Source organism: Cherax quadricarinatus, chromosome 48, assembly GCF_038502225.1.
Source record: "Cherax quadricarinatus isolate ZL_2023a chromosome 48, ASM3850222v1, whole genome shotgun sequence".
Classification (NCBI taxonomy): domain Eukaryota; kingdom Metazoa; phylum Arthropoda; class Malacostraca; order Decapoda; family Parastacidae; genus Cherax; species Cherax quadricarinatus.
The window spans coordinates 14,940,452-14,955,957 of NC_091339.1; the positions used below are offsets into that span (position 1 = coordinate 14,940,452).

A 15,506-nucleotide genomic window follows, 5' to 3' on the forward strand; every position below is an offset into this window, starting at 1 on the left:
AATTGATTAATGAATCTTAGCTCAGTTTTACAAAGGGACATTCCTGCCTTACGAATTTACTAACTTTTTTCACAAAGGTATTTGAGGAGGTAGATCATGGTAATGAATATGATATATTGTGCATATAGACTTCAGTAAGGTTTTTTGATAGAGTTCCACATCAGAGGCTATTGAGGAAAATTAAGGCACAGGGAATATGAGAAATTTTTTCCTGGGTAGAGGCATGGTTGACAGGCAGCAGAGGGTTTGCATCAGTGAGGAGAAATCAGAGTGGGGGTGCGTCACAAGTGGTGTTCCAGGGGGGTCAGTGTTGGGCCTTTTGTTGTTCACAGTTTACGTAAATGACATAGATGAGGGAATAAATAGCAGCATAAGCAAGTTTGCTGTTGACACCAAAATAGGGCTCCTGATTCATTGTAATGAGGACATTAGAGCACTAGGAAGATTTGAATAGACTGATGCAGTGATCGGAGAAGTGGCAGATGCAGTTTAATATAGACAAACGCAAAGTTCTAAATGTTAGACAGGAAAATAACCATGCCATATATAAACTAAATAATGCAGCTCTTAATATTACTGATTGCAAAAATGATTTGGGAGTTCTGGTTAGCAGTACATCTAAAACCAAGACAACAGTACATAAGTGTTTGCAATAAAGCAAACAGAATCCTTGACTTCATATCAAGAAGCATAAATAACAGTCCTCCTCAGGTTGTCCTTACTCTATATATCTTTGGCTAAGCCTCATTTAGATTATGCTGCACAGTTCTGGTCACAGTATTACAGAATGGATTGAAATGTGCTGGAAAATGTACAGAGGAGGATGACAAAGTTGATCCTATGTATCAGAAATCTTCCCTATGAGGATAGACTGAGGGCCCTGAATCAGCATTCTAGAAAGCGTAGAATCGGGGGATATGGCTGAGGTGTATAAATGGAAAACCAGGAATAAATAAAGGGAATGTAAATAGCATGCTAAAAATATCTAGCCAAGACAGGACTCACAGCAATGGTTTTAAGTTGGAAAAATTCAGATTCAGGAAGGATATAGGAAAGCACTGGTTTGGTAACAGAGTTGTGGATGAGTGGAACAAACTCCCGAGTACCGTCATAGAAGCTAAAACGTTGTATAGTTTTAAAAATAGGTTAGATAAATACACGAGTGGGTGCGAGCTGGACCTGACTAGCTTGTGCTGATAGGTCTGATGACGTGCTCCTTCCTTGAATGGATGTGACCAGACCTAGCTAGTTAGGTCACATCCACTTAGGTTGGGTCAGTGGTAGGTGACTTGGACCTGCCTTGCATGGGCCAATAGGCCTGCTGCAGTGTTTCTTCTTCCTTATGTTCTTATTATAGTACTACTTTCTGACGAGTGCTGTACTAATGCAAATGCCTTAATATGCACATTAATGCATAAGCGTCAGAAAGTAGAAGTTTAATTAAATTATCTTATGTTATCTTTCACATGGTTTAACTTAGAAAACTATAATACAACTGCACAAGCAAATTAAGGAAAACAGTGGATGATCAGGCCACATTTTAAGTGCCATTTTCAAGTTGGTTAAGCTATTAGGATAACCGTAGTTGATGAGTGAGAGAAGCAAGTTGTTGTGATATTATTGTGCCAGATTAAGTGGATTGAGCTGACAGAGGACAGTATAGGGTGTGCCAGAGCCACCAATAAAAGTGTACTGAGAGCCGTTGTGTTGCAAGTAGAACTTGGAGGACAAATGTAAGGGCATGTTGTCAACGATGCGTGCTGGGTCGAGCTCCGTCTGGTTGTATGGTATGGCGGCTTCTTGGTGGTTCCAAGTTGGCTGGCTGTTTGGTCCACGATACAAATCCACATTATAAGGCGTGTTTTCTGGAAAAATAGAAAGATCTTTTATGATGTGTGTGCAGTACATTCTCTACCCATTGATGTACCGATGTATAATTTCTCCATCTGTAACACAGCTTTTAACCCTTTGAGGGTTTTCGTCGTACTAGTACGTCTTACGCGTAGGGGTTTTTGACGTACTAGTACTCATAAATTCTAGCGGCCTCAAATCTATTGGGAGAAAGCTGGTAGGCCTTCATATGAAAGAATGGGTCTATGTGGTCAGTGTGCACAGTCTAAAAAAAATCCTGCAGCACACAGTGCATAATGAGAAAAAAAAAACTTTTACCGTTTTTTTTTAATAAATCAGCGACTTTGCAGTGTATTTTCGTATGGTATTTATAGTTGTATTCTAGTTTTCTTGGTCTCATTTTATAGAATGGAAGACATATTACAGAAATTGAGATGATTTTGACTGGTTTTACAATGAAAGGTGCCTTGAAATTGAGCTCAAAGTAGCAGAAATGTTCGATTTTTACCAAACTTCAAAAGTAAACAAATCGTGCCGAGCATGCAATACACGTCAACTGGTGAGTCTAATATTCTTTCACAAGTGCACCAATAATATTTATACCATTTTTTACACTAATGCAGTAGTCTGCATAACAGTAAATCTTATATTTTTTGTGAGAATAAAAATTCAAAGTGGAAAGAAAAAGAATATAAGAGGGGCCTTGAGACGTGACTAATGACTAGAGGAAATGTCATTTTAGTGCCAGGAATGTCTTTCTTGTTTATTCTGGACCCTATTCGGAAATTGGCATCTTTTGAAATTTGTGTGAAATTGGCAAAATTGCTAAATTCTGACCAATGTACTGGATAGTTGAATTTATAAATGGGTGGTTTCTTGCACTCATTCGATAGAAAAAATGGAGTTCTAGCGGAATATTCATGTTTTTTGTCGACTAGTACAGTGAAATTGGCCGAAAATGGGGCTCAAAGTGGGCAAAATCGCCGATGCGTAAACATCGCCGAGACCGCTAACTTTGCGAGAGCATAATTCCGTAAGTTTTCTATCAAATTTCAAACTTTTGGTGTCTTTATGATCGGGAAAAGATTCTCTATCTTTTCATAAGAGAAAATAATTTTTTTTTTTTAAATTTGGCCGACCCTGAGAACGAGTTTCGGAGAGGGCCTGTCGACCCTCAAAGGGTTAAAGTGGTTGTCTTGGTGCAGGTGAAGAACTCTTGATCAGTGGTCAAACCACCTGATTACCTTTCATTTCTCAGGTGTTGTATAATCTTTTTGGCTTTGGTATATCCCCATTAATCCTTTTCTGAGACAATAATATTGACCTAAAAGTACTGTGCATAGAAAGTAAATCCAAAGAAGAGGCGTATGAGCCCAGTTCCTTGGATCAAGAGCTCCCTCACCAACATCAAGGGTAAGTGAAAGTGGAAGTAGTAGTGAAAGTGGAAGTAGTAATAGTGAAAGTGGAAGTAGTAGAAAAGTGGTAGTAGTGAAAGTAGAAGTAGTGAAAGTGGAAGTAGTAATAGTGAATTTGGAAGTAGTAGTAGAAGTGGAAGTAGTAGAAAAGTGGAAGTAGTAGTAAAGCGGAAATAGTAGTAGAAGTCGTAAGGCAGTAGTAGTAATAAAGTGGAAGTGGTAGTAGTGAAAGTAGAAGTAGTAGTAGTGAAAGTAGAAGTAGTAGTAGTGAAAGTAGAAGTAGTAGTGAAAGTAGAAGTAGTAGTAGTGAAAGTAGAAGTAGTAGTAGTGAAAGTAGAAGTAGTAGTAGTGAAAGTAGAAGTAGTAGTAGTGAAAGTAGAAGTAGTAGTAGTGAAAGTAGAAGTAGTAGTAGTGAAAGTAGAAGTAGTAGTAGTGAAAGTAGAAGTAGTAGTAGTGAAAGTAGAAGTAGTAGTAGTGAAAGTAGAAGTAGTAGTAGTGAAAGTAGAAGTAGTAGTAGTGAAAGTAGAAGTAGTAGTAGTGAAAGTAGAAGTAGTAGTAGTGAAAGTAGAAGTAGTAGTAGTGAAAGTAGAAGTAGTAGTAGTGAAAGTAGAAGTAGTAGTAGTGAAAGTAGAAGTAGTAGTAGTGAAAGTAGAAGTAGTAGTAGTGAAAGTAGAAGTAGTAGTAGTGAAAGTAGAAGTAGTAGTAGTGAAAGTAGAAGTAGTAGTAGTGAAAGTAGAAGTAGTAGTAGTGAAAGTAGAAGTAGTAGTAGTGAAAGTAGAAGTAGTAGTAGTGAAAGTAGAAGTAGTAGTAGTGAAAGTAGAAGTAGTAGTAGTGAAAGTAGAAGTAGTAGTAGTGAAAGTAGAAGTAGTAGTAGTGAAAGTAGAAGTAGTAGTAGTGAAAGTAGAAGTAGTAGGGGTACCTAACAACAATGTTGGTTTGTGCAAGAGCACAAATTATTTACCGTTAAAAAGCAGTTAGGTTTCAGGCCATGGTCCGGTGTAGGAAACCAAGGTCGCTCAATTATGAATCTAACTTGTGACTCTCTAATGCAGTGGTTCCCAAACTTTTTCAGCTTGTTACCCAATTTAACATGCCACATAAAGCATGTTACCCCTTTCACAAAATGTTGTTATTATTGATATATATGGCTAAATTGAAACACTTGAGATATTTTCTTTTATTTATTGTATTTGAACATTGTGCATCTCTAATGACTATTACCAAAGATGTCAAGAACATCAGTGGGATGGATGGAGTTGCATACTTGAAGCTAGTTTAGGAATTCTTGGCTTCATACCAGCTTATGTCTACCTCGGCTGATGCTCACAGATAAACTGACAGTGTGAAATAGAGGCAGCCTCAGGAAGTGAGTGACGCGTACGGGACAGGTCGATCTGGGCTACTGAGTGACTTTTGTCCTGAAGCATACTTGTCAAAATACTTTTGGGTTTCCACACACTTAGCTATATATTTCTTCTTTTCTAATACTGTATATTAGTTTTTGATGTTTATTGTTATTTGGTTTAACTTTATTACTTACTTATAATAGGTTTACTTTACAACTTTTATATACTAAGACAAAGTTAACAATAATCCTCATACCGGGTACCGCATTGTTTTCTTGATTTTCAGAATTCATAACTTTTTTTCTGCCACCCCTCCATTACCCCCCAAAAATGGTTAAATTACCCCCAGGGGGTAATTTACCCCCAGTTTGGGAACCACTGCTCTAATGGATACGGAATCTCGACCTGTAAAACAACTTGGTGAGTATACGGTAATAATAATGTGGTACTCACTTGATGCTGTCTTCATGATAATCCTCATCTGGTCCAGGGTTGTAATGGTGACAACTTTATTACACCAGGATGGAGGTGAGCCCCATGAGAACGTAAATGTTGTTGGTGTGTATGTAAATCCATCATCCTCTACTGACTTCCACAGTGTGCTTACTGAAGGAATAAATTCAAACAAGTTTTTTTGTTATCAAGGACATCATAAAATATGTTGCTGAAGATTAAATGATTTCTTTATATAAGACACGAGATGACTTAATTAATTTACTATATGTTGATTAGTGACAAGGGAGAATGTTACATTGTATACTGATAATACAGTATGTTTTCCCATACTCTTCAAGGGGGGTTATAATAATAATAATCTTCAAGGAGTGACTTAGTGAAGATGAAGGGCTCTTTATCATAGACTGTGTGACCCTTGTCGGTTTAGTGCTTAGTTTTGATTATAATAATCCTTATTACAGAATTGGAGTTGCCTTCACCTTACATTGACTCTACCTCCCATTCCTCTGGGTGTGATGAATGGTTTGAAAAACCGACAAGTTGAAGATTGAGACACTTATGCAGTATATGGGAATCTTTATTCAGGAAACGTTTCGCCACACAGTGGCTTCATCAGTCCAATACAAAGAGGAAGGCGTAAGGAGAGGAGGAGTATGAGGTAATCAGTACCTCAGCCTGGAATCGACTCCAGGTTGAGGTACTGATTACCTCATACTCCTCCTCTCCTTACGCCTTCCTCTTTGTATTGGACTGATGAAGCCACTGTGTGGCGAAACGTTTCCTGAATAAAGATTCCCATATACTGCGTAAGTGTCTCAATCTTCATTCCTCTGGGGCTGTAAGGCTCCTATATGTTTGGCACTCCTCGTGAATGTAATAATGGTGAAGGGCTCTTGATGTAAGGTATTGGAGCTGTCCTCTTGCATCGTTGATGCTTGTATTGGGCTCTTGATCCAAGAAACTAAACTTATTCTCGCCTTCCTTGGATTGAACCTGAATGTCACCCATTTCATAGTTGTTATATGATCCCTTATGGGTTTAGTGCTTCCCTTGATTAAAATTAAAAAAGAAAAAACTTTGATCAAGCCTGAGTACTCTCCAACTTCTGTCATAATACATCAAACTCCATCCAAATAAGACATTTCGATAAGCCACTTTCTGGCTTCATGAAACTAACACCAAATCTTTCAAAGCCAGAACATTGTGTCACCAGGGAGTGGCTTAGCTAAATGTCTTATTTGGATAGAGTTTGATGTCAAATGAGAAGAAAGAGAAGAGAAAGTTTATTATTGTGCGAGTTTCTCGGTAACAACGTTCTGGCTTTGAGACATGTAGTGCTTTAAGACTGAATATATAAAAACTGCAATCTCAGGTCTTTGCCAACCAATGTTGAATGACTGTTCAACGTCATCTGGGTCTTATGTACAGCTTTATCGGATTTGTTGCTGTTGCTGAAGCAGCTGCAGTACAGTACTAGTGTTAGTGTTAATAGTAGCGGTAGTTGTAGTAGTAGTTGTTGCTATATATACCTGTGAAGAGGAAATGGAAGGAAGCCGGGAAGAAGGAGAGCTTGGGTCGGTCATTAACGTTGGAAAGTGGTGTAGGTTTTGTGGAGAAGCGGCACTCCGCCCTGTTGCTGCCCGCTAGTGTCACCACCGATACCGAGCTGCATTCAGGCACCACCTGGCACCTACGACGGCACTCACCTGCAGCAAACAACAACTCCCAGTATAACAAGATGCCCTTTTTTTTTATTAAACATTTACCTGTATCGAAAAGATTAATGCAAAAATTTTATAATTAAGTCGCGGAGATTGACCATAGAGTGATGGGTGGGCCTCATCTTTTTGGATTTCACTAAAGCATTTGATAACGTACCACTAGAGATTATTCCAGAAAATTCTAACGTCTCTCCGACAGTGCCACCTTTAATACTGATATTCTCTATGATTTATTTTGAAGAAAATGAGTTACTGAATCATCTCTGGCGTCCATCTCTTGCACCTACCTTCTCCTGCACCTACCTTCTCCTGCACCTACCTTCTCCTGCACCTACCTTCTCCTGCACCTGCCTTCTTCTGCACCTACCTTCTCCTGCACCTACCTTCTCCTGCACCTACCTTCTCCTGCACCTACCTTCTCCTGCACCTACCTTCTCCTGCACCTGGCTTCTTCTGCACCTACCTTCTCCTGCACCTACCTTCTCCTGCACCTACCTTCTCCTGCACCTGGCTTCTTCTGCACCTACCTTCTCCTGCACCTGCCTTCTCCTGCACCTACCTTCTCCTGCACCTACCTTCTCCTGCACCTACCTTCTCCTGCACCTACCTTCTCCTGCACCTACCTTCTCCTGCACCTACCTTCTCCTGCACCTACCTTCTCCTGCACCTGGCTTCTTCTGCACCTACCTTCTCCTGCACTTACCTTCTCCTGCACCTGCTTTCTCCTGCACCTGCCTTCTCCTGCGCCTGCCTTCTCCTGTACCTACCTTCTCCTGCACGTACCTTCTCCTGCAGCTGCTTTCTCCTGCACCTGCCTTCTGCGCCTGCCTTCTCCTGCACCTGCCTTCTGCACCTGCCTTCTCCTGCACCTACCTTCTCCTGCACCTGCCTTCTGCACCTGCCTTCTGCACCTGCCTTCTCCTGCGCCTGCCTTCTCCTGCACCTGCCTTCTGCACCTGCCTTCTACCTGCCTTCTCCTGCACCTGCCTTCTCCTGCACCTGCCTTCTCCTGCGCCTGCCTTCTCCTGCGCTTGCCTTCTCCTGCACGTACCTTCTCCTGCACGTACCTTCTCCTGCACCTGCTTTCTCCTGCACCTGCCTTCTCCTGCGCCTGCCTTCTCCTGCACCTGCCTTCTCCTGCACCTGCCTTCTCCTGCGCCTGGCTTCTCCTGCACCTGCCTTCTCCTGCGTCTGCCTTCTCCTGCACCTGCCTTCTGCACCTGCCTTCTCCTGCACCTGCCTTCTCCTGCACCTGCCTTCTCCTGCACCTGCCTTCTCCTGCACCTGCCTTCTCCTGCACCTGCCTTCTCCTGCACCTGCCTTTTGCCTTCTGTTTAGCGCTGTGTGGCCCGCTTGGGGTTAGTGCTTTCTTATAGTGATAAAATAGAGTACTCCAGAAAGAACAGTAAGGGTTGAGATACCAAACTGTGAGAGAGTATCAAGGCGGATACAAATGAAGAATTTAGCGACTGTATTCCAGTTCAAGGTATACTGGTATTAAGAATCTCCTAGTCCCTGGTATACTGACATTAAGAATTTCCCAGTGTATGTCATACTGGCCTGTCGAGAGGATCTTTTGATGAAGTGCATTTCATCCAAGGAGTTAGAGTTACTGCTCGATAATGCACTCCGACCCATCCTTCCCCAGGAATTTTGAATGAAGCGTTGCTGGTTTTGACTTTTGTTTGTGGACACAGCGCTGTATGACCCACAAAGGTCATACACCATTCAAAGGGGCCATTCAAAGTTCCCGCGCGCGGAGCAAAAAAAAAAATCGAAAATATATGAAAACTGAGTTATTGTTACCAAAAAATAGCTGAACTTTCTGGCTACACGCTGGTATAATTATTATCCTTGTACGATGTTTCTAAAAGGAATTACAGCCATTTATAACAGGCATGGTGACAGCGCTGACGCGACATATTGCGTAAGAAGCGCTGACTCGGCATTGTTGACGTTTTTGTTACGTTTTTCCCCGTGTTATTTTTATCGTTTTCGTACATCTTTGTCTAATATAATACAAATTCACCATCTGAGATTATGCCAGAGTGGGCGGAGATAATGTGATCAAGGAACCAATCGGGAACCCCTGGGAATAGTGCACAAAATGGCCGACACCTCCAGCCAACAAAATATTCCATACCCACGCTAATATCAATTATAAGGCTTATTTATCTATCACAATTGATCTATTATGATATAATGCAATATAATAATAGCATATAAACATAAAAAGTACACCTTAAAAAAAAAAATATAGCATAATATGACGCCCCAAGGAAAAAATTTCTATCGATATTTCCCCTGAAGGTGAAGAGAGGGTCCGACCTCTCTCATCAGTGATGAGAGAAAACGGATTTACAATGGTTAACTGTAATAAACACTCGTAGGTCACGCAAAAAGTGTAAAATAAAGCGAATTTTTCGGGGAAAAAAATTATTTCCCGGGCAGCGGGGGTGCCGCGCGCTTCGGCCTATATCTCGAAAGTAAGTTATTTACCTATTTATGGATCCCCTATCCTTATTTATGAATGAATTGACTTGATTTTCACAACAAACATAGAAGAATGATTGCTTTACAATGTACCGAGTTCCTTTCTGAACTATCCCAAATATTTTCAGATTTGTGTGGGCAACAAGACCGACATCTTCCAAAATGTCAAAAAAGTTATGAAACTTTATTTTTTTTAGCATGAAGATAAGATTTATTATATAATTGAGGACTGACATATGATGGAATTAGAAGTGTTCTATCAGCAGAAAGTGTCAAAACCACTTTTCCAAGTACCACTGAGTACTTGAGTACTGCCAAATGTAATTTTTCGTAAATTTTGCATATTTCATTTCCTTTTTGGACGATATTTTTGAAACTTCAGCACAGGATGCTCGATATAAGCTTCTAATAGTACACCAAAAATGAATGTAATCGGTTCATAAATAAAGACGTCAAATATTTTTTTGCTGGTCCCCTTAATAATTTGCACAGAAATGATATGATGGATAATGAGAACCTTCAAAACTAGGGACGCCAAACCCATGATGATTCTCTCAAATCGCTTGTTCTCTCAAGGCTGGAATACTGCTGTACACTAACTGCCCCCTTCAAGGCAGGCGAAATTGCTGACCTGGAGAGTGTACAAAGAACTTTCACGGCACACATTAGTACGATAAGGCACCTAAATTACTGGGAACAGTTGAAGTCCCTTGATTTGTATTCCCTGGAACGCAGGCGAGAGAGATACATGATAATATACACTTGGAAAATCCTAGAGGGATTAGTACCAAACTAGCACACGAAAATCACTCCCTATGAAAGCAAAAGGTTCGGCAGGTGATGCAACATTCCCCCAATGAAAAGCAGGGGCGCCACGAGTACACTGAGAGACAACACAATAAGTGTCAAGGGCCCAAGACTGTTCAACTACTTCCCAGCATACATAAGGGGGATTACCAATAGACCCCTGGCTGTCTTCAAGAAGGTACTGGACAGGACCTAAAGTCAGCTACCTGACCAGCCGGGCTGTGGTTCATACGTCAGTTTGCGTGCGGCCAGCAGTAACAGCCTGGTTGATCAGACCCTGATCCACTACGAGGACTGGTCTTAGACCGAGCCGCGGGGGCGTTGACCCCCGAAACCCTCTCCAGGTATACTCCAGGTATAGAAGAAAACTTCAGTCATGAAATTAAGCTTAGAGGCAGTGTTACTGTGTATAATCAAAGCTGACCTTTAACTTGCATAAGAAAGATAAAAACAGTTTATTACATCAAGAAATATAAAATAATCCTAATTTATGATTATAAGAATAGTAATAATGTGGAACGCGTCTTGGGAGACTTCGTTATTTTACTCATATACATTTTTTGACTAATTTGTAGGTCAATATGAAGAATTTTTTTTAACTATGAAAGATTGATGTTCTGTACAATGTTTTTTTTGTAAGATCGGTGCTTTGTTATTTGTATGCTTTTGTGTAAGAGCAGTAATTCTGTTGTTACGGTTTGTTCAACCCTGTTATATTACCTTAATTGCTTTTGTGCATGTTCATGAATAAATTAAAATGCGGCGTACTGGGGCGGTAAGAGTCACCCATGCACAATACTGGAGTTCAGAGTCACCCATGCACAATACTGGAGTTCAGAGTCACCCATGCACAATAATGGAGTTAAGAACCATGAAGATCCACACAGATTTAGCCCTTCACAATAATAAAAATAACCAGATGTTTTTCAGCCTGGTAATCTGAGAGAGATATCCCCCGTCTCCGGTAACTCAGCTCTCCCATCATTCCAATATACCATTTTGAAATGATCTCATTGGAACCTCTTAGAAAAAAAAGTATTTCAACTTTATCAGACATTCCCTTTTGGGGAATGTTTAATAATTTCATGGGTAATTTATCATTCGTTCGTATGTAGAGTTGATTTTGTTGCTAATATATATAATTTATCGGAATGTTCCACACGACTCCGTATTTTTAATTGTCCGTCAACGTATCAAAAAACGCTGTTTATCTATGTATGGTACACAAGTTACCAGCAACCACTGAGAGTGTTCAATACTACATATAAATCCTTTTACAACTCGTCAGCCATGCTTCATTTTCGCTTTAACAAAGGCAAAAGTTAACAGCAGAATCGCCATATTAATTCTGATTTCTTCCCTGCGACGATGGGTCACCTTAATGATGATTTTTGAATGGCTTTTCAAGGTATCGTCATTCATTGACTCGTCCACAAAACACGTTCACTCTATAACACAATCATTCAGCCAGACTGAATGGCTATTGTTTTATTCACCAGGAAACAGAATAAGTTTCCTGATATTTCAAGTCATTCTCATATTACACGTGTTTTTTTTTCTCGACATTTCAATATACACGGTTCATCGTGTATTTAACCGGTTTGTTTTCCCTTTAGATTATATTTTCCCCGTTCATGCATTTTTCTTTCCGACTTTTTGTGTTTTCAGTTTAATTACGCAAATTTAGATGGTTAGTTTACAGTAATCTAACCTAACCTAGATCAGATAACTTGAAGTTTACATTCTCAGAACCCAGCAACGAGGGTACTTACAACTGTTGTTGACTTGCATCATCTGGTAGTCGGCAGAGTTGTTCATGGCGTAGCCATAGATTTTGTAGTAGTAGCCGAAGCCATCCCAAAGGCTCTCGACAATCTTTGCTGCAACAGTGGTGAACAGCAGAAGGAACAACAGCAGCGACAGCAGAGGTAGCCCGCCCTGGGGTCCTCCTACCTTACCACGTCTACGGCCCATCATGTCTGAGGTCTCTGCTAAGTTTGTGGGAGCATAAGATTGGCTGCTGGCACGCAGGCGCTCACAGTGTTGACCGGTGGTGTTAATAATAATTTAATGAGCTCTTTATTTCTACAAGTGCACGTACAAGGTATACAGGCATAGCTGACATCAGTGACATACTACTATATAGAAAGTAGCTTGTCATGCAGAGTATTTCGGGCAAATTAGGTCAATTTTGTCCCGGGATGCGACCCACACCAGTCGACTAACACAACGCCTAAGTACTCATTTTACTGATGGGTGAACATGGACAACCGGTGTAAGGAAACACGCTCAATGTTGTCACCCTCGCCGGGAATTGAACCCGGACACTCAGCGTATGAAGCGAGAGCTTTTACCACCAGACCACGGGCCACCGCATTTTTTTTGTTTTCAAGGAGAGGAGAATATCCCATGGTATGGGTCTAGTCACATAAAGATCTGCTCAGTAGCTAAGCAACCTCTGATGCGAGTGCTAAGGGTTCAACCAGTTATAAATCAGATGACAATATTTCGACCTCTCAAGCATTGCTCTTTTTGAAACCTGGCAGTAGGCCTCTGCTTTAGAGTGATTGACTGACCTCTTCCTATCGAGAACGAGGGACTGATCACCTCAGAATTATGTCTATTGTTTCCAGTGTTGTATTCGACTGAAGAAGCCTGCTGAGCAGGCGAAACATTTTGGCAGACCCAGCGAGTGTCTTGTTCAATAACTTGTGGTTATATACCATTAGTAATAAAATCAGATTTTCAATACTTACTTTCAGTTTATGTGCAAGAATTAACTCCTTTCCCCCATCCTTTGTGTGTGCACCCGTTTAGTGATGATAATAATAGTAGTAATAGTAATAATAATAAAACATCAATTCTTTTTGTTAAAAGCCTCGTTATTACCACACAGAACATTTTAAGGGAAGTTAGTTGAGGTTTCTAAGTGTTGGTCCAATAATATTAATCTTCATATCACTGTCCATGAACAAAAAAGCTATCGTTCTATAAAATAATTTTTTGGAAAAGTTTAATTTTTAAGGGGGTTCGGCCTATTCGGCAAGTTCATCTATTATTTAGTGACCATTTTTATAATACTGTTCTCATCAAACTGGAATAAACCCATATGTGCCTCTGTCATTCCTTGACTACCGTCCACGTCATGGTATGGGAGGCACAAGCCTTAACAACAAGTGAGAGTAAATTACAGAAAATAAAATTCTTCTTCAAGGATTCCTCTGGCACCTTCACTCTTTCTATTTTCCTATTATTTTGTTCATGAGGAGCTCTGTACTCGTAAGGGAGCTTAGCGCTTTCTTCTATTACTAGTAATAATATTATTAAAATTCATAAGGATAATACAAGTCCTGTGGAATGAGAGGGGTGGAGTTGTGATAATCCAGTTCTTGGATCAGGAGTCTCTCACCAGCACCTGTGAAAGGCTTATGATCCAGTAAATTAGAGATGCTCTGTTTTACATCACCTGTCATTTCCTTCCATATTCCCCAGGCTCTGTATGCCCCCTACAGGTCCAGCGCTCCCCATGACTATAATAATAATACAAGGGAGGACTGAGATCCCTCAATTTGTGTGGGAAGATAGTTTAGATGGTATTGTTTCTTGTGGACTGCACGAGGATCATTGAGAGCATTTCACCTGTGCAATAACGTTAACAATGCTTTTATTACTAATCAGGGATGAAAATAAACAGATATACACCCCTAAATGTATATAAACTGACAGTTTTTGGTGTATATACACTGCTGGCCCTGGAATGGTACACATTCCCTCATAACTCACTGATAATGAGACAGAAGACACTCAGGGCAAGTTTTATTTATCGGTTAATTAAAAGCAACGGAGTGTAGCCCATGACAACATCGAAAATAAACAATGCGAGTCAAGGGAACAAGATTTTTTTTTAACCATTTATTAAAATTTATGTTTCGGCGACACGCACCATCTTCATGATTCTGAAATTTACTGCATGCCAAAATTATATATATATATATATATATATATATATATATATATATATATATATATATATATATATATATATATATATATATATATATATATATATATACCGGGAACAATGGGCTAGTAACCCCTTTTCCTGTAAAGATTACTAAAAAGAATAAGAAGAAGAAAATTGTCAAAGTGGGAAGTCTGAATGTGCGTGGATGTTGTGCAAATGATAAGAAAGAGATGATTGTGGATGTTATGAATGAGAAGAAACTGGATGTCCTGGCTTTAAGTGAAACAAAGCTGAAGGGGGTGGGAGAGTTTCAATGGAGAGGAATAAATGGGATTAGGTCAGGGGTTTCAAATAGAGTTAGAACTAAAGAAGGAGTAGCAATAATGTTGAAGGATAAGCTATGGCAGGAAAAGAGGGACTACAAATGTATAAATTCAAGGATTATGTGGAGTAAAATAAAGATTGGATGTGAAAAGTGGGTTATAGTAAGCGTGTATGCACCTGGAGAAGAGAGAAGTGTAGAGGAGAGAGAGAGATTCTGGGAAATGTTGAGTGAATGCGTGGGGAGTTTTGAATCAAGTGTGAGAGTAATGGTGGTTGGGGATTTCAATGCTAAAGTGGGTAAAAATGTTATGGAGGGAGTAGTAGGTAATTTTGGGGTGCCAGGGGTAAATGTAAATAGGGAGCCTTTAATTGAGCTATGTGTAGAAAGAAATTTGGTAATAAGTAATACATATTTTATGAAAAAGAGGATAAATAAATATACAAGGTATGATGTAGCACGTAATGAAAGTAGTTTGTTAGATTATGTATTGGTGGATAAAAGGTTGATGGGTAGGCTCCAGGATGTACATGTTTAATACGAGCGGTTTTTACAAAGCAGAAGTGTTATAAGAAGAGCAGAGTATATGGAGAGTAAAAGAAAGGTGAAGAGAGTGGTGAGAGAGTGCAAAAGGAGAGCAGATGAAAGAGTGGGAGAGGCACTGTCAAGAAATTTTAATGAAAATAAGAAAAAATTTTGGAATGAGTTAAACAAGTTAAGAAAGCCTAGGGAAAGTATGGATTTGTCAGTTAAAAATAGAGTAGGGGAGTTAGTAGATGGGGAGAGGGAAGTATTAGGTAGATGGCGAGAATATTTTGAGGAACTTTTAAATGTTAAGGAAGAAAGGGAGGCGGTAATTTCATGCACTGGCCAGGGAGGTATACCATCTTTTAAGAGTGAAGAAGAGCAGAATGTAAGTGTGGTGGAGGTACGTGAGGCATTACGTAGAATGAAAGGGGGTAAAGCAGCTGGAACTGATGGGATCATGACAGAAATGTTAAAAGCAGGGGGGGATATAGTGTTGGAGTGGTTGGTACTTTTGTTTAATAAATGTATGAAAGAGGGGAAGGTACCTAGGGATTGGCGGAGAGCATGTATAGTCCCTTTATATAAAGGGAAAGGGGACAAAAG

General features: G+C 40.0%; 1 protein-coding gene across 1 annotated transcript; it reads right to left on the reverse strand.

The window, feature by feature from the left end:
- Nucleotides 1–968: 968 nt before the first annotated feature.
- Nucleotides 969–12,187, reverse strand: LOC128696183 (uncharacterized). Its single transcript, XM_070094796.1, has 4 exons — nucleotides 11,862–12,187; nucleotides 6,565–6,774; nucleotides 5,066–5,218; nucleotides 969–1,865 (listed from the first exon to the last, which is right to left on the reverse strand). Exons 1-4 carry the CDS (start codon nucleotides 12,064–12,066, stop codon nucleotides 1,618–1,620), a joined length of 816 nt encoding a protein of 271 aa, XP_069950897.1. The 5' UTR covers nucleotides 12,067–12,187; the 3' UTR covers nucleotides 969–1,617.
- Nucleotides 12,188–15,506: the final 3,319 nt, after the last annotated feature.

What these genes read in the sequence shown, in the direction of transcription:
- LOC128696183 (XM_070094796.1), bottom strand. Translation starts at nt 12,066, where the DNA reads ATGATGGGCCGTAGACGTGGTAAGGTAGGAGGACCCCAGGGCGGGCTA. An exon ending in CAACTACTACTACAACTACC is followed by an intron (nt 5,219 to 6,564) that starts GCTACTATTAAC and finishes TTATTCCTTCAG; the next exon opens with TAAGCACACTGTGGAAGTCA. An exon ending in TATCATGAAGACAGCATCAA is followed by an intron (nt 1,866 to 5,065) that starts GTGAGTACCACA and finishes CTATTTTTCCAG; the next exon opens with AAAACACGCCTTATAATGTG.